This window comes from Lipotes vexillifer, unplaced genomic scaffold (genome assembly GCF_000442215.2).
Source record: "Lipotes vexillifer unplaced genomic scaffold, Lipotes_vexillifer_v1.1 scaffold36, whole genome shotgun sequence".
In the NCBI taxonomy this organism is placed as follows: domain Eukaryota; kingdom Metazoa; phylum Chordata; class Mammalia; order Artiodactyla; family Lipotidae; genus Lipotes; species Lipotes vexillifer.
Genome location: NW_006792448.1, coordinates 519,307 through 539,560, shown reverse-complemented (window position 1 = coordinate 539,560; position 20,254 = coordinate 519,307). Strand labels below are relative to the sequence as shown.

The 20,254-nt window shown below is 34.8% G+C and overlaps 1 protein-coding gene across 1 annotated transcript in view; it reads left to right on the top strand.

Annotated features, from left to right (window-relative positions):
* The window catches only part of SMAD4 (SMAD family member 4), a 37,195-nt gene that overhangs the window by 1,680 nt on the left and 15,261 nt on the right, over positions 1 to 20,254 (top strand). The window contains exons 3-7 of the mRNA XM_007465566.1: positions 187 to 216; positions 4,844 to 5,056; positions 8,046 to 8,165; positions 8,260 to 8,376; positions 9,803 to 9,856. Of these exons, the coding sequence (XP_007465628.1) occupies positions 187 to 216; positions 4,844 to 5,056; positions 8,046 to 8,165; positions 8,260 to 8,376; positions 9,803 to 9,856 (534 nt within the window). The remainder of the gene's footprint in view (positions 1 to 186; positions 217 to 4,843; positions 5,057 to 8,045; positions 8,166 to 8,259; positions 8,377 to 9,802; positions 9,857 to 20,254) is intronic.

Below are 20,254 nucleotides of genomic sequence, written 5' to 3'. Positions count from 1 at the left end.
AAAATAAGATGGAAAGCATTTATGCATTGTTAGATAGCATTTATACTACTATTCTTGAATTGAAATTGTTCATGGAATTTTTGAATCTCTGGCTTAAATTTACGTTATGTTATTTTAAATATAATGGAAATTATTTTCATGCTCATGATTAATGTTTTATTTTCTTTTCCCCTTTAAAAATTTAAGATCTCTCAGGATTAACACTGCAGAGTAATGGTAGGTAATTCGTTTCTTGTAACTTTCTCTTTTCTTTTACCCCATCCCCTTTATTCTTTATTGACCCAGAACTAGTTTGTGTGGGTGCTAGTAACATTGACAAGAAAAAAACTTACTGCTTTGGAAATGTAGATTTGTGGGGGGCATTCATCAGCATTTAAAACTGGATTTAAATAGGCTGTTGGCTCTTTGGCTTTGAACTGCTGTTTATGACCAAAAGTAGTCTAAAAAATATGGTAGGAGAACGTAAAACATACAAAAGAAGAATAGTTTTTGAATTGGTAAAAACTGGCTATTTTGGAAGAAAATCTCACAGAGCCAGTTTATTTTTTTATTTTTTATTTTTTGAAAATCCTCAAAGTATTTATTTTAATTTAAATGGGTATAAATAACCTCTGATAATTCAGAATCATGTGTAATACAGTTTAAAAACACCAAAATTATCATTTTTCTTCATTTCAGCCTAACTTATTTTTATGAATGGTAATTTTATGAAGGACTTAAAACTGTATACTATATTAATTTTTTCAGTCTTGTTACATTTTGAATAAATAAAACAAGGCTACTTTAAAGTATCTGCCAATCACAGATGTTCTAATCCTATTTTTAAAAGGAAAGAGGGTTTTGAGGTGGGGAAATGTAACATATGGGAGGTGTTTTTTGTGTGTAATATTTGAGAACAGAGGTCTGTTAAAACTTTAGCTCTGTTTCTTGGAACATGTTAATGAACTGAAATTTCTGTAAGAACTAATTAATTTGCAGAGAAATTCTGATAAAAGAGCCACTGTCATCGTCGTAAGGTGTGCCATTGTTTTGAAGGCAAATTAGTGGCTCAGCACCTCTTTTGTTGCAGAATCTTAAGAGATGGGTCAGAAATATCTGACATTAAAATTTAGGAAGAGCATGGAAGTCTACTTGTTTTTATTCTCCACTTCTCTTCCATGTCAGTAATAATAAAGGAAGACTCTAGTGCCTTTTCATACTTGTTAAGGGTTAGTTGGTTTCTGAGAACAGTGGGCTGATAAGGGAAGCTGTTGTGGTGGTCTGAGAAGGGTAGCTTTAAGATTGATTGGGTAAAGCCCAGTCTCTTCACCACACAGACGTTGATATCATATCACCTCTTTTTGAAAGTAAACACCCTTCAGATCTTCACCATTCTTCATCTATGTTTTTGGAGAATGAAAGCTTTTAGCTCAGTGGGTGTTAGGGGTTGGGCAGCTGTAGTGATAACTATATCAGAATCTTCGTAGGGGCGTGGTTGTGAGGAGATCTGATTCTGAAGACTCATTACACTGCTTCCTGTCCTAAAATACTGCTGTTAGGAGTACCTGTTATTGATGGGCTTGTGTGGGTTGATAGCCCCTTTTAGTTGCTCTCACCCTATATTCAGCCTTATGGATCCCCCTAGTGGTGGCTATGTAAAGGCTGGCTTCAGTGGCTTCTTTCCTCAGAAAACAACAGGTGTTTCTCACAGGGCCTTTTAGATTTGGACAAAGAAATAATATAAGGCCAGGTAGTTAAAAGTTAAGCAAATGGGATAATTCCTTCACTTTTGAGTTGGGATCTTGGTGGTAATCATTTCCAGCCTGTCTCATCTCTCCCGTGAAACTTTCCATGACCACATTGACTTGTGTGTTGATTTTAACAAATATTTAATGAACATGTATTGCCTGATACTGTGTTAGGTTCCAGGGACGATAAGATAAATAAGGTATGTTTTTTCCACTTGAGGGAGCTCATAGTCTAGTGGAGGAAAGAAAAGGTAAATAAAGACAGTGACAAGCTGTGACCTTGAAAGAACAGAGACCTAGGATGAGCTCAGTGTCTTCAGCTTTTGTGTCTGCTATGTGTTCCTTACTCCTCACAGAACATTTTACAATCTCTATATACATGTATGACTGCTCTAAGGGTATGGTTAAATCATAATAGCTAACACTTTCTAAGTATTTATTTTGTGTCAAAATAATTTACAAATATTGTGTCATCATTCTCATAATACTCCTACATGGTAGGTAGCATTATTTACATTTTATCAGATGTGGAGACTGGTGCCTGGAGAGGTCAAGGAACTTGCCCAAGATTAGACAGCTAGGAGGGGCTGGAGTAATGTGTGCTATTAGGTATTTAAACAATAGAAAAATATCGTAAAAGACTGTAAGCTCTGTGAGGGCAGTGATCTTTCTTTTGTTTACTGTTGTATCCCAAGTGCTAGAACAGTACCTGGAACATAGGTGCTCAATAAATATTTTTTCAGTGAATTAATTTGTTGAATGCTAGTCCATAAAGAGAAATACTTAATAGTTTGGTGTCTGTTTCCTGGACTTTAAAAATATATACTATATGTTTTTTTCAATCTTATTTTTTTGAATAGGCAATACATGGTCCATAAATCAAAATATAAAAAGGTATACAGTGAAAAGAAGTGCTCCCACCCCTGTCCCCATTCCCCCCTACCTCAGGTAATCACTTTTATTAGTTTCTGGTGTTTCCTTCCAGGGTTTCTTTCTGAAAAAATACATGTATTATTTCCCTTCTTTCTTACACAAAAAGCATATTGTGTACTGTACTGGACCTTGCTTTTTCACTTATATGATTTTTTAAACATGAGTATGATTATAGTGTACAGTAGTGTTTTATAACCTACCTTTTTTCTCTTGGCAAAAGTATATTGCAGACATCTATCCTTGTTGATACCCAGTTTTACCTAAGAAGCTTATGTTTTAAGTTATTTGATTAAAGAGACCTGTAGACTGGTAGAAGTCCCAAACTTACACTTGGGAAGGTTTAACCAACATATTAGGCAAGAAAAAGTTATGAGGCATAACTGTTTAAAAGCAGAATTCAGTTGTTATTTTCAAATCTTTCTTTCTTTTTTTTTTTTTTTGAGGGGAGTGCTGCGTCATGTGGCTTGTGGGATCTTAGTTCCCGACCAGGGATTGATTGAACCTGGGCCACAGCAGTTAAAGCACCGAGTCCTAACCACTGGACCACCAGGGAATGCCCAGCATTCAGTTGTTATGATTGCCCATTAAGCCAAAGCGTCAACTGAAAAGCAGAAATAATGAGTATCAAGTTGACCAGCTATATCCTCAAATCAGTAACTTTCTCCTTATGTACTAGCAATACCAATATCTTGGTAAAAAGTCGCTATAAACAGCAAAGAACCCTAAAATTTCCAAGAATTTAATAGAGATGTCAGGATCTATATGCAGAAAATCATAGGACTTTGTTGAAGAGTATAATTTTTAAGAAATTGAATAAATACAGTCATACCCACTTTATGTCTCAAATGATTTTTTCTTTGCATTTTTATAATTTGGCCAACATTAGTGGTGAGTGGTTAGATCCACTTTTTTTACTGACATATAATGATATGTTAAGCTCCGTTTGGTTATCTCTTTGTTTCCATAGAATTTTCTAAAGAGAAACTCGTTGTAGTGGAATTATGGGTCTTAAAAATATCAGCGTCTTCATTACTTTTGATGCATGAAAAAGCCCTTTAAGAGATTGTATGTGGAAATCTGAACAATAGATTATTATTACCTCTTTGAAATATTCTCAATTTAATAAAAAAGTAGCTGTGTAACTAGTTAATATTTATGTGTAATGGATTTTTTCAAAGATTAACATAGAGAAAGATAAGGAGCATTATATGCTGATTCTCAATGGAAAAGAGAATGTCTTTTTGTGGACTGTTAACTGCTCTAAGAAAAGAACCTAGTGTTAGAGTTCAATGGAGTATAAAATTCTAGGGTAGTGTTAGTTCAGATGCAGTAAAGTGTTGTTTGCTAAAGATAAAAAGCAAACCCCAAAACTATAGCCCAAAAAGAAATGGGGAGGTTCTGGGCAAGAGAACCATTGATTATTATAAATGCAGTTTCAATTTTCCTTTTTCTCCTCACAACAAAGCCAACTAATTATTCCCTGGTTTGTTCAAGAAAAGGTGTTATATCAGCTAGAGGCTAGCTTTGCTTATTAAGGTGTAACCACTTATCGAGTTTTTTCACACTACATATTTATCAAGCATCATTATTTGGATTGGGTTTCTAGAAGGAAATTTCAGTTTGACTTACCATTTGGGATTTTTCTGCTCATTCTAATCTTTTAGGGGACATTCAGTATACTTCACTTTCAAAGAATATGTTACTAAATAGTAATTCTAGATCTGGAATTGGATAGCTGTCAGATCCCACTCATATTTTTACACTGTGAAATTAGCAAAAAGATTTTAAAAAGTAATTACTTGATCTCAATTTGGTCGTCTTAACTAGGTAAATATTTTCCCCAGCCACTTGATTTTTTTGTCTACTTTATTCTATGTATTTAAGGTGATGATTACTTTTAGATTATTAATCCAGAAACTAAAAATACCTCTTTAGGACCATTGCTGGAGGTTGTTGGAATATGGTCTACCTTCAGATTTCAAGGAGTCAGTCAGATTGATCTGATGCCACTACCTCTAAATAAATAGCTTTTGCTGATAGAATAGAATGCTTTAAAAATAGTATGAGAAAATTCTGAGTTAGACTGATATACACTATAGTTGATTTAAGGTGTTGTTATATTATTTTTTTTCCTGGGAATAGAAGCTTATAAGATTTTAAAATATGTTTGCTTTTCTGTATAGCTCCACCTAGTATGTTGGTGAAGGATGAATATGTTCATGACTTTGAGGGACAGCCATCATTATCCACTGAAGGGCATTCAATTCAAACCATCCAGCATCCACCAAGTAATCGTGCATCGACAGAGACCTACAGCACCCCAGCTCTCTTAGCCCCATCTGAGTCTAACGCTACCAGCACCACCAACTTTCCCAACATTCCTGTGGCTTCCACAAGTGAGTTGTAGAGTCAGATGTAGTCAGCAAGATGAATTTTCCTAACCATTAAATATTTATAGGTAGCCACTTGAGGAAACCTCCAAGTAAGTGAAAATTGAAAGTACTCTGGTATCTTTCATAGGTAAACAAGCATTAAATAGGTTTTTGAGTTGTCCTGGAAAAAAATGGTGTTTTGTAATTTATTTAAATGTTCTTATGTTGATGTATAGTCACTTGGAATTTAAGTAGTGATTTATAAATTAATGGTGTAATTTGTACTTTATTACACACAGAAGTAAGAAGTCTCTTAAGCTTTCAGATCTATTTTAGAGAAATATTTAAGTTACCAACAAGTAGTTTTGAACCAAGAGGTTTATAAAAATCTTTGTTAATGGAATTGCAAGGTTTCCTCTAATCAGTATTTTTATTTTGCTTTATCTGGCAGAATATTACTTTATAATAGTCATCTCAGTCTCCAGTTGTGCAAACTTAGAAAAAGGCATCTTGACAGATTCGTTAGTAACAAACATATAACCCTCAAGATAGATGTTAAGTATTTTAGTCAACTTTGAAATAAAGCAAAATTCTGTGTATCTAACTTTATTTTATTTTTTTTCTAACAAGTCTATTTTCAAAAGATTCTTCCCATTAAAGAGGTACTCACCTTCTCTGCCATGTCATTGGAGGCAGAGTGCTATTAGGTTCAGATTTTCTTGGGGCCTGGTCAAGGAAATAATGACCTTATTTTCATAGCCACCAAAGGTTGGGCAGTTTTCAACTTGGCAAGTTGAATGGCCTTTTTTTTGTTTTTAAATTAATCACAGAACAGGGTCTTTGCATTTGTATTGTGTTATTTGTACCTGCTTGCTGAGGAGATTGTATCTAAGCCCACATCAGCAGTGAATTGTTGATAGATCTGGACTGATATTTGTTAGTTGATATCAAAGGAAGCATTATTCTGTTTACTTTAATATCAGATCAGATTCAACATAGAAAGTTGATCTTTAGAATAAATGGAGGACTGATTTCTACAATTGAGTTTCAAATAAAGTATACCAAATTTCCCCCTCTTTAATTCATTTTACCTCTTCACACAATATCTTTTGGATTTGCTACATGAGATGGCAGTCTCACTATAGACAGCATATTCCAAGTGGGCCGTATAGATTAAACACAAACTTGAGAACCTGAACCTTTAACCACTTGGTGCTTCTGTTGTCTGTCTACTCTTTATTCACTAATTTCGGAATATAGTTGACAAACAGTGGGTAGGGAAGGAGAATAAAAGAAGGTACGTTACAGCCACTTGAGCATAGATTAGTGCCACTTACCTCTGTTGATACTACCTGGAGGTTGAATTTGCATGCCTTTGTTGATGCTTGCTAAAGTGACTTCATTTTAACTGTTACATTCTCTGGGGCCGAGTCCTATTCAAATAAAGTGATATGAATGAAATATGGATAATTTTGTCTTGGTGGTTTTTGGATATATTTTCGCAATGAGTAATGATTACCATAAGTTTTAGAATTTGTTGCAGAATGTTTCCTTAGATCTCAAAAAGTGTATTGATAAAATTAGAAGAAAGAAAAGAAATTGGACTAAAATAGGGGAATTGGAAGACTACGTGAGCTGATATAGTTGTTTAATTTCATTTTATATACTTGGAATTGTGTAATGGAAATACTCAGTACAGATAACTGCAGTGGGCTTTATGTTCATTTGGTACCTGAATATCTTCAGGGTTTCTTTCTAAATATCTGTGGTAAATTAAAATAATTTAATATCTTCTGTATAGTGACAGTTTTTGTAAGATAGCTAAGAGTATGCAACATGTACAGTCGTTAAAAAGCAAGAGTAAAAATTTAATTAACCTTTAAAGATGCAAAAATTTGAGGGGGATGAATAGGATGGGAGGTAGCTGAAAACATCCTCTTAAAAAAAATAGAGTATTGAAGTAGTCTCTTTAGCTTTTAATTTTATAATCTTAGCCTTAAGGAAATGTGAGTTGTAGAGAGGAGAAAGATGTTCCTTTTTCTTCATACTTTGAGCTGTTCATTGCATATTCGAGCAAGGGTGTCATTTACTCTCTTCTATCTGATTATACTCCCATATAGATGAGAAAAGATTGAGGTAATGATAGTAACAAATAACAATTATGGAATTTCATTGCTTTCCAAGTGAGATGCACAGTTGACTTAATTCTTGCTTGAAGAAATTAAGCTTTTTCTGTACAAAAAATAAAGCCTTAAAAATGTAAGCAATTTCTTAGAATGATTTTGAATAGAATAGTTCTCCTGGTATATTACATACAGAGAGAGCAACTAATTTCTTGTGAATCCAGGAGTATGATAGTGTTCTTAGAGGCAATTCTTGATTTTTAAAAGCACATGAAAAAATTTCAAAATAGACTGATTTTTTGTTTTGTTTTAACTAGCAGATGGCTGTGTTGATTGGACAGTGGAGCTTACCTTTTTTTTTTTTTTTAACCTTCTCACCTTACCCATCACATTCCATTTAAAATATTTGCCTGCTCTCCTTTTCTTTGATCACCCTCTAGCATTCTGCCATTACCAGTACCAGTGCTGATAATAATGAACTTTCCAGTTTTCAACATTTTCTTGAGCCTGGACTTTTGGAGTCCTAGTCAGAAAGGTCCAGAGCTAGATGGAGTGGCTGGGAGTGAGCTGATGTGCTTCTGAAGAAGTTATTATGATAGGCTAGACCTATAGTGGGGTTTTGCTGGCATTTGAAGAATATTTGTGAAGAAATGGGCCAATAAAATTAGCTAGATTTACTTAAAATAGAATAATTTTGAACTTCTTCAAGTTAAGGTTTGCCTTTATAGATGACTCTAGGGTTTTTTTATTATATAGGCCATGGGTGAGTTCTACTTTTTGCTCATCTTTATAATTGTGACCATCAGATATAATTGATCCTTCATTTACTGTATAAAACCATAGGATTGCCTCTATAAATGTACCATATTAATGTCTTCTTGTTCCTCTAGGTCAGCCTGCCAGTATACTGGCAGGCAGCCATAGTGAAGGATTGTTGCAGATAGCTTCAGGGCCTCAGCCAGGACAGCAGCAGAATGGATTTACTGGTCAGCCAGCTACTTACCATCATAGTATGTATATGCTTTTTAAAATCTAATAAGTAGTTGAGAAAAAATAGGCAGAGTTTATAAAAGCAAATTAATCCATGTGGGCCTTAATTTTTAGACAGCACTACCACCTGGACTGGAAGTAGAACTGCACCATACACACCTAATTTGCCTCACCATCAAAACGGCCATCTTCAGCACCACCCGCCTATGCCGCCCCATCCCGGACATTACTGTAAGCTCTTGTTTTTGTTGTAAGGGCCTTTTCTTTTTGAGAACTTTGTTTTCTTTCTATTTTTTTAAAAATGTTTTTACATCTTTTAGTCATCTTACAATTTAGTTTCATTAAATGATTAGTGCTTTTCAGTATTTTTTGTAAACAGTTTTATTTTTCATAATTATGTTATCATACTTTTGTTTTAGAGGATTGATATTTACAAAATACTTCTATTTCTTTGTTGCTGATATTTCATTAACACCACATTGATTGCCATTCATTTGTTTGTTTGTTTCGTGTATGTTGTTAGATCTCATGTGTATCTGTATATCCACCGTAAGTGTATTGAAACTCCTTGAGTGTCAAGATCTCAAAGTATCTCTCACCACAGAGTTCAGCATACCATAGACACTCAGATGTTGAATCTCTCATTCCTCTACTCTGTGCAGGCTTGATTGGGAGGGATACCCTACTGATAACCATAGCTTGTGGTTTCAGGCAGAACAGGAACATTGTTCATTTGGCATAGTAAAATCAAGAGTATAAATCTTTCATATATATTAAATCCCTTTTCCTCCATTATAAGATTAATAATACCAAAGAAAACTTGGAAAATACACAGAGGAGTAAATAAGAAAATAAAAATTATCCAGAATCCTACTACCCAGAGATATTTACTTCTAATATTTTGTCACATTTTTCCTTCCAGTCATATAGTCGGGTATATATATAAATTTGTGGGGAGGAGGACATCAGACTGTGACTATGTTGTTGTACCCTGCTTTTTTAGTTATGTTACTATTTTTCCACGTCTTAAGAGAATGTAGTTTTTAATGGCTGCCTGGGCCAGCATAGTTGTTACGGGTGCTGAGTTTGGACCCTTAACTGGCTCTGTGACCACTGGCAAGTTATTTAACCTCCCTAAGACTTAAGGGTAGTAATAGTAGTATCTGTCTCAGGGATGTTGTAAGAAGTAAATGCAATAATTCATGTGAGGTGTTTAGCACAATGTCTTAACACATAATAATCTCTGTTATGTTAGCTACTGTGCCATTTTGTAAATATTCTTAATTTAATAAACGATAAACACTTGCTTTAAAATGGACCTAACAATTTGAATTATTATATATTACATTATGAATTGTACTGTATTACATGGATAATTTATAATTACATTAAATTTTGCATGTACAACTATCGTAAATTGTTTAACAGTTGGTATACAGCTCTAAAATGTTGGCTATTAAATAGCTACAAAAGTAATTCAAGAGTATTTGCTTATTATAATTATAAAGTAAACTAAGCTTTTACATTCTTAGACATTGCATAAGCTTGATCTAAACAATTCCTAAGGTATGATAGTTATATTTAAGGTTTATTAAAAGTTTCAGCATTGGAAAACTTTTAATAAATAAAAATGGGATTTTTATTGTCTTTTCTTTAGGGCCACCAGTTCACAATGAGCTTGCATTCCAGCCTCCCATTTCTAACCATCCTGGTAAGTGTATTTCAAAATTAATTCCCTACATTTAGCTTTTCTTTATGGCAATTGAAACACATACACACAGAGATTTTAATATAACTGCAGAGTAACTTAACTTTTCAGATAAGTACAATACTCATTATGGCATTAGTTAATCAACAGTTTATGAGTAACCAATATTAAGCACACATAAACTGTCCATATTTGATTCTTTTTAACTGTCTCTGAAAGAAGAGACAAGAACTACATTTTCGGCTAAAATATAAAATACCAAAATACCAGTTTTAAGATGCATGTAATACATAAATATGCAGTAGAAGAAACTAGGTTTCAAAATAGAACAGCTGTAAAACTGTAGCTTAAAAAGCCAGGAAGAATCTGAAGTAGATGCTGAACAGAAAAATAATTCACTGTATCTGTCTTAGAAGGTAGATTCAGGAATCTCTGGTTAATTGCAGTTTAGAAACTATTTGCACTAAATTATGTTCAAAAGAGTAGATGGAATAGCTAAGTAAACTCTATAGAAGTAATAAAACGAAGTTTGGAAATAAAAGAAAATATTGAAGGCTTCTTAACATAAACAGTGGATTTTGATTTGCTTTTCTTCCCTCCGTTCTATCCTGTTTTTCTTAGCTTAAAAAGATGCAGCTATATAATTTCAGTTCATCACCTTAATTTTCCCCCTAGTTTTACAAAAATTTTATTATGGAGAATTTCAACATGTACCAAATACAAGTATAGAAAATTGTACTCATTCCTCAGTTTCAGCTATTATCAACTAATGGCCAATCTTGTTTCATTTATACCCTCACCTACTTTTCATATCCTTGCCTATTATTTTGATGGAAATACTATATAATGATTTGATACATAAATATTTCAGTATATATTTCCATTGAAGATTTTTAAAAAATATAACTACAGTAACCATAATGGTCAATTTAAAGAGTAACTTATAGTTCCTCAAATAGGTAAATAATTTTCTTAAACAGTGTTCTGCTATTTATTATTTATGTTGGTTCTAACTTTTCTTCTAGCTGTTAAAGAAAAATAACATTGAGGGTAAGATCTTTATGCTTATAATTCTTCTCATATTTCAGTTTCGGGAATTTGAAGAATTTCTGGATCAAAAGGCCACATTGCTTTAGTGATCACATCAGAGTATGAGAACCAGTTTTATCATGCTCACCAGCAGTAGATGTGATACTTCAATTAACTTTTACTGATTTAGGAGGCAAATATTTGTTCTGATAAGGAGAAAAATGCTGGTGGGACAGAAATATTTTTTAACGATACATATTTACTAGTTACATGTTTACATTTTTTAACATATTTTTTAATCATACATATTACTAGTTAAATTATCCTCTTAAGTGGATTTTCTGTATGTTATTTGCATATTTTTGTGGTTTTAAACATTTTTTGTGGGTCAAGGGGTCTTGCCTTTCTAAAAACATTTTTATTAAGAAATGTAATAAACAGAACGTACATAAAACCAGTATACATACAGTCTGATGAATAACATTAAATCCAACACGTGTGTAACCAACACCCAGACTGAAAATTAAAACATTGCAGCACCCTCAGAAATTTTCCCTCCCCGTGCATTTTGTCTCAGTCAAAAACTTTTCATCTCCTCCTGCAGAGATAACCACTGTCCTGCTTTTTATGGATTTTATTTCTTTGCTCTTTGAAAACGATGAATGCATCCCTAAACAATCCAGTAGTTTGGTTTTGCTGCTGTTTGAAATTATATAAATGAAATCATTGTATCAGAATCTTAATTCATGTTAATAAATACATTGTGATAAAAGGGGGAAATCTAGAGTCTTAAGAATGAGAATTTTGCTGGCTTCAAGGCAACATCATTGACAATCAGTAGTGACCCCTGGCAAATTGGGGGATGTGGTTCTCCGTGTTCATGTGGCTTGGCAGAAGGTGGTCCACAGGAGTAGGGATAATCAGGGCTCTGAAGAAAGATCTACTGTGAATGAATAGTGGAGTGGGGTTGGGAATGGTGGCATTTAGCTAGTTATTTGGACTCCGTTTTGGATTCAGCAGCTGCTTTGGCCTCTTGATGGATTTACTTCATTCTTATGGTAGAACTCATGTTGAGGCCTAACAGCTCCTGGTGGTTAGGGAATAGCATTCACTAGTTTTGAGGATATGCATCTGTAGGACCCTGCACTGGCATTAAAGCCTTTGTTTTTGAGTAGAACGGGAAGTGACTTAATGGCAAGGATGATACTGAAAGGTCTTTGTCCACGTGGTTGCGGGAGGGGTCAGCTCTGCGCCTGTACCATTTATGGAGTCAGCTTGTTGGAACCCAGCTGGCTGTGAACTCTCTGACTGTGAATACGGATGGGCCCCAGAAGAGTTCTACCTCACAGCTGTTCTTCATTTCTCCTCTTGCACTGGTAAGAGAATATGCTGACTGGTCTCCCTAATGGGACAGTTTCCAGTCATAGTGCCCTCCTCCCTACCATTTAATCTCTACTGCTACTCAGTATTTCTTTTAAAATTTGAATCTAGTTATGTTATTTCTTTGTCGAAGAACTTGCACTGACTTCCCTACTTATTGCTTAGCCTATAGGATAAAGTCCAAATTCCTTAGCTGGGCAGAAAAGAATCTCTGATCCGGGACCCTGCATACGTCATCTCTTCATACTTAACCATCCTGAACTGCTTACCCAAGCTTGCTTGACTATATCATCGCTCTGTACTTTTTTTGTGCATGGTGTTCTCTGCCCGATATGTTATATACTCTGTATTAGTTGTCTGTTGTTTGCTCTGGCTCATAGTCTCTTGAGCTTGCAGTCAGGTTGTTGGCTCAGGCTGCCACCATATGAAAGCTTTTCTGGGGTTGGAGAATTCACTTTCAGGGTGGCTTACCACCTATCTGGCAAGTTAGTGGTATTGTGGGCAGGAAGCTCCAGTTTCTTTCTGCATGGACCTCTCTGCAGAGTTTCTTGAGTGTCTTCACATGGCAGCTTGCTTCCTCCAAAGTTGAGTGATCAAGAGAAAGCAAGACAGAACCTCGGGGTCTTTTAAGACTTAACCTCATAAATCACATCTTCATTTTTGTAAGATCCTATTTTGTGGAGAGGGGACTATACAAGAATGTGAATATCAGGAGGTGAGAATCATTGGGGCCATCTTGATGCCCATACCTCACACCCCTACCCTCTTAAGTGTGGTGACCTCTTTTAAAGTCACACCACTGTTGTGAAGAAGCATTCCCTAATCCCTCATGTCCCCTGTTATCTAGTACTCTGTAAATCCTAGCTAGTAGTTTACAAGATCTGCTATCCTTGTTTCATGAACAAATAGAAAAGGAAACCAAAGTAAAAATATTTTGTATTAGGTATATGGTTAATGCAGCTCTTTAAGGTTTGATTAAGAAATGCTAAAATATTCTAACACTGACTTAGGACTGTATAGATGGGAAATATGCATATCTGAATACATAAAATATTTTTAATAATTAAAAATAATAATATATAGTATATGTTTTGAGAAAGTGTTTTTGAATATAATTGCATGTATGTCTTAGGAAATATAAGTAATATAAATTGTTGAAAGTGAAAAAAACGTTAGTATTGGTCTTTACCTTGGTATAAAAGATTTCAGACAGGACATATACTTGGTGATTTCTAGGCTTTGATCACTAAGTTGAAAAATATTTTTGGAAAAAGTTAATCATTTCATTTTTAATCATTTCTTTTTATGGACTAACACTCTTTTGCTTTTTTGTAAAGCTGAGATATATTCATTAAATTAAATATTGATTGCAAATTAAAGCGAAGAGTTTCCTCAGCGTCTTTGAGATTGTTTTGGTCACTGATAAATGAATACAGAATTCACAGATTTTCAAATTCAGGTTGTGTTCTAGTACTTTGGAACTAACTACCATTTAAGAGAGTACCTTTATATTTTCATGAAAGATTCTCGTAGGACATCTCATTCAGATATAAATAATAAAAGGAATAATTCATAATGAGTCATTTAGGTGCTTCAACCAAATTTCTAACTTTTTCTTGAATGACGCTTGTTTCAGAAATTAAAGATAATGCCTGGAGACTTACATTTTCTATTATAATTGAATAACAATTTTTTGATAAAGCTGTGCTTTGTAATACGTTTTCTCATTACAAAAAATATTTAGCTGAGCTTTTATATTTAAAAAAATTCATGTTCTTATCTCGTCTTTCAAAACCTTTCCTCTGGTCAGTGATGAGCAAGCAGCCCACAGACTTCATGGGACCAGTTCAACCTCACTAACTTAAGGAACAAGAAACTAAAAATAGCAACATCAGCAAGCACATAACAATCCCACTCCCTTTCAAGTGAGTTGGGACGTTAAGAAAGCTCTCTTGGAAATGAGTAAATTCTGTCTTGCTGTTGATACCAGTTTTGAGAGGCTGCAGACTTGTCACTTATGTGGCATTTGGTCCTTGGAGCAAAAGAGCACAGAGAGATCTAGAAAGGCTTAATGAGTGTTTCCTGTTACCTTCTCCTGTTTTAAAAATAAGAATGTTCCCTCCTGGTTGTATAACAAATTTAGAGTGGACTCTAAACCTTTAGAACCATTTCTAAACCTTTAGAAAAGGTTTTCACATGGTATTTTGTATCCCAACACCACTAACTTCTCTGGATTACCTGTTAGGTTACCTCTAGCCCTTTCTCTCCTCACAGATAGTAAGTCCCTTCCTCCTGCTTTCCTGGGCCTTAATAATCCTTTTAATTAGATGGTCATTTTTCATCCATGGTCTGTGGTGCAACTCTGATGTCACTTTCTTTTTATACTCAGAGCTTGCCAAATGCAGCTTTATGTAACCGTCATTGTTGTATGCTGTCTGAAATATTAGGCAAACAAAAACCCCTTTGGTGACTGGCAAATAATAACATAATGTTTAAGTGTAGTTGCAGATGTTGCAATTTATGATGATAAAAGTTATTTTTCTTATTTAAACATGGAGATTATACAGCTCCCCTTTTCCCCCCTCAATTGACTCTCTTGGAAAAAAGATTGCTTGCCATGGAACTTGTAAATAGTATTCTTCAGTATGAACTAGGAAATGCATGTACTTGGATCTCATTTTTTTAACTAGCGTTGAAAACATTCGTGACTCCAGGATATTATTTGTAACAAAATTTACTGTTTGGGCTGATTGTTAAAGACCTTATTAAAGTGCTGTTACTGTTTATTGCTGCCAAAACAACCTCTTTAGTTTTAGCTTCAACCAGTATACCAGTTTTAGCCTGTTATGTTGGCTGAAGCTTCTTGTCCATAGCATAATGTGATGCCTTTAATAAAGAATTTTACTGTAAGGAACAGCTTCATAGATATTTAAAAACTAGCTTTTTAAGAAGGCACTTCAGTATATCGCTAGTTTTCATGTTCTCATGATAATACAAATATTTAAAGGAGTGTTTGTGATTAGTTGGTCGTTCTGTATGGCAAAACATTTGAATTATTAAGTTTTTGAATCACCCAGTTTTCATGTGGTCTCTTTTTATTAATACTTCATTGGAAAGTACATTTTTCCTTGACAACATTTTGAAAAGCAATTAGATACATAGACTTTACAGGATTTTTGTTTTTAATATATTTTAAGCATTAATCATACTTCATTTTAACATCTTTTGGGAGGTTTGAAGAAATGTATTTTTTTTTGTCATTCTGAGTATCTTTTTATATTGTTGAAAATTCTAGGTCAGCCGGAGTTCATAAATGGCACAGTGAGATGCAGATACATAATTGGTTTATCATAGAAAACTTTCAATCTCTAATAAATGGCACTGGCCTTTATTCCCCCCTTATGTCAGACCCGTTTCTGCTCTAGGGCTTTTGCATTTGCTTTCCTCTTGAGCTGTTCATTCACAGTCTCCACATAGATACATGGTCTGACTTTTTCAGCTAGGATGTGCCCCTACTGTCTAGTCTGAAGTACCTTTCCACTCATCTTCTGTCCCATACCCTTTTTTATTTTCTTCACTGTGTTTATCATTACCTGAGTTATCTTGTTCATTTATTTGATTACTTGTCTGCCTCTGCACCTCCATAAAATAGGATAATAGCTGCCTTGTTTACTGCTGTGTGTGCCTACAGTGATTCTTATGTACCCCATAAATACCTGTTATTTAAAAAAGGAAAATCAAATCATTTGCATGTATGTGGGCTCTATGTAATAACTGTATTCAAACAAAAATTAGAAATACTTGATCAGTGATATTTGCAAACCAAACCTAGTAGTGGCTCTCTTTTGCCCAATTATTTAAAATCATTTATTGTAGTTCAAATGAATACATTAAACACATTTTCAGAGTTAAAATTGTAGTAGTTTGAGTTATTTGTAGTGAGACGGGTGGACCTAGAGACTGTCATACAGAGTGAAGTAAGTCAGAAAGAGAAAAACAAATACCGTATGCTAACACATATATATGGAATCTAAAAAAAAAAAATGGTTCTCAAGAACCTAGGGGCAGGACAAGAATAAAGACACAGACATAGAGAATGGACTTGAGAGCACGGGGAGGGGGAAGGGTAAGCTGAGACGAAGTGAGAAAGTGGCATGGACATATATACATTACCAAATGTAAAATAGATAGCTAGTGGGAAGCAGCTGCATAGCACAGGGAGATCAGCTCGGTGCTTTGTGACCACCTAGAGGGGTGGGATAGGGAGAGTAGGAGGGAGACACAAGAGGGAGGAGATATGGGGATGTATGTATATGTATAGCTGATTCACTTTGCTATACAGCAGAAACTAACACACCATTGTAAAGCAATTATACTCCAATAAAGAGGTTTAAAAACCAATCTTAGAGAGGGCAGACAGCAGAAGCAAGAAGAACTACAATCCTGCAGCCTGTGGAATTAAAACCACATTCACAGAAAGACAGCCCTCTGCCTTTTCATCTCGTCTAGGTACCAGATGAAGGAACAAGATAAAACCCCAGAAAAACAACTAAATGAAGTAGAGTTAGGCGACCTTTCAGAAAAGGAATTCAGAATGATGATAGTGACGATGATCCAGGACCTCGGAAAAAGAATGTAGGCAAAGATTGAGAAGATGTAAGAAATGTTTAACAAAGACCTAGAAGAATTAAAGAACAAACAAACAGATATGAACAATACAGTAACTGAAGTGAAAAATACACTAGAAGGAATCAATAGCAGAATAACTGAGGCCAAAGAATGGATAAGTGACCTGGAAGACAGAATGGTGGAATTTATGGCTGCAGAACAGAATTAAAAAAAAAAAAAGAAAAGAAATGAAGGCAGCCTAAGAGACCTCTGGGACAACATTAAATGCAACAACATTTGCATTATAGGGGTCCCAGAAGGAGAAGAGAGAAAGGACCCGAGAAAATATTTGAAGAGATTGTAGTTGAAAACTTCCCTAACATGGGAAAGGAAATAGCCACCCAAGTCCAGGAACCACAGAGAGTCCCATACAGGATAAACCCAAGGAGAAACACACCAAGACACATAGTAATCAAATTGGCAAAAATTAAAGACAAAGAAAAATTACTGAAAGCAGCAAGGGAAAAATGACAAATAATATACAGGGGAACTCTGATAAGGTTAACATCTGATTTCTCAGCAGAAACTCTACAAGCCAGAAGGGAGTGGCATGACATATTTAAAGTGATGAAAGGGAAGAACCTACAACCAAGATTACACTAGCCGGCAAGGATCTCATTCAGATTTGATGGAGAAATCAGAAGCTTTACAGACAAGCAAAAGCTATGGAGAAATCAAAAACCTTACAGACAAGCAAAAGCTAAGAGAATTCAGCACCACCAAACCAGCTCTACAACAAATGCTAAAGGAACTTTTCTAAGTGGGAAACACAAGAGAAGAAAACAACCTACAAAAACAAACCCAAAACAATTAAGAAAATGGTATTAGGAACATGCATATCTATAATTACCTTAAACGTGAATGGATACAAAAACAAGACCCATATATATGCTGTCTACAAAAGACCCACTTAAGACCTAGGGACACATACAGACTGAAAGTGAGGGGATGGAAAAAGATATTCCATGAAAATGGAAATCAAAATAAAGCTGGAGTAGCAATACTCATATCAGATAAGATGGACTTTAAGGTACAGAAGGTTACAAGAGACAAGGAAGGATACTGCAGAATGATCAAGGGGTAAATCCAAGAAGAAGATATAACAATTATATATGCACCCAACATAGGAGCACCTCAATACATAAGGCAACTGCTAACAGCTCTAAAAGAGGAAATCGACAGTAACACAGTAATAGTGGGGGACTTTAACACCTCACTTACACCAATGGACAGATCATCCAAACAGAAAATTAATAAGGAAACCCAAGCCTTAAATGACACAATAGACTAGATAGATTTAATTGATATTTATAGAACATTCCATCCCAAAACAGCAGATTACGGTTTCTTCTCAAGTGCACACAGAAAGTTCTCCAGGATAGATTACATCTTGGGTCACAAATCAAGCCTCAGGAAATTTAAGAAAATTGAAATCATATCAAGCATCTTTTCTGACCACAACACTATGAGATGAGAAATCAGTTACAGGGAAAAAAACGTAAAAAACACAAACACATGGAGGCTAAACAATACATTACTAAATAACCAAGAGATCACTGAAGAAATCAAAGAGAAAATCAAAAAATACCTAGAGACAAATGACAATGAAAACACGATGATCCAAAACCTATTGGCTGCGGCAAAAGCAGTTCTAAGAGGGAAGTTTATAGCAATACAATCCTACCTCAAGAAACAACAAACGTCTCAAATAAACAATAACCTTACACCTAAAGGAACTAGAGAAAGAAGAACAAACAAAACCCAAAGTTAGTAGAAGGAAAGAAGTCATAAAGATCAGAGCAGAAATAAATGAAATAGAAACAAAGAAAACAGCAAAAATCAATAAAGCTAAAAGCTGGTTCTTTGAGAAGATAAACAAAATTGATAAACCATTAGCCAGACTCATCAAGAAGAGGGAGTGGACTCAAATCAATAAAATTAGAAATGAAAAAGAAGTTACAACAGACACCACAGAAGTACAAAGCATCCTAAGAGACTACTACAAGCAACTCTTATAAAATGGACAACCTGGAAGAAATGGACAAACTCTTAGAAAGGTATAACCTTCCAAGACTGAAACAGGAAGAAATAGAAAATATGAACAGACCAATCGCATGCAATTAAATTGGAACTGTGATTAAAAATCTCCCAACAAACAGAAGTCCAGGACCAGATGGCTTCACAGGTGAAATCTGTCAAACATTTAGAGAAGAGCTAACACCCATCCTTCTCAAACTCTTCCAAAAAATTGCAGAGGAAGGAACACTCCCAAACTCATTGTATGAGGCCACCATCACCCTGATACCAAAACCAGCAAAGATACTACAAAAAAAGAAAATTACAGACCAATATCACTGATGAATATAGATGCCAAAATCCTCAAGAAAATACTAGCAAACAGAATCCAACAACACATTAAAAGGATCGTACACCATGATCAAGTAGGATTTATCCCAGGGATTCAAGGATTCTTCAATATATGCAAATCAATCAATGTGATAACACCATATTAACAAATTGAAGAATAAAAACCATATGATCATCTCAGTAGATGCAGAAAAAGCTTTTGACAAAATTCAACACCCATTTATGATAAAAACTCTCCAGAAAGTGGGCATAGAGGGAACCTACCTCAACAAAATAAAGGCCATATATGGCAAGCCCACAACAAACATTCTCAGTGGTGAAAAAGTGAATGCATTTCCTCTAAGATCAGGAACAAGACAAGGATGTCCACACTCACCACTATTATTCAACATAGTTTTGGAAGTCCTAGCCACAGCAATCAAAGAAGAAAGAGAAGTAAAAGGAATACAGATTGGAAAAGAAGTAAAGCTATCACTGTTTGCAGTTGACATGATACTATACATAGAGAATCCTAAAGATGCCACCAGAAAACTACTAGAGCTAGTCAATGAATTTGGTAAAGTTGCAGGATACAAGATTAATGTACAGAAATCTCTTGCATTCCTATACACTAATGATGAAAAAATCTGAAAGAAATTAGGGAAACACTCCCATTTACCATTGCAACAAAAAGAATAAAATACCTGGGAATAAACCTACCTAGGGAGACAAAACACCTGTATACAGAAAACTATAAGACACTGATGAAAGAAATTAAAGATGATACCAACAGATGGAGAGATGCACCATGTTCTTGGATTGGAAGAATCAATATTGTGAAAATGACTCTACGACCCAAAGCAATCTACAGATTCAGTGCAATCCCTATCAAATTACCAATGGCATTTTTTGCAGAACTAGAACAAAAAATCTTAAAATTTATATGGAATCACAAAAGACCCCGAATAGCCAAAGGAC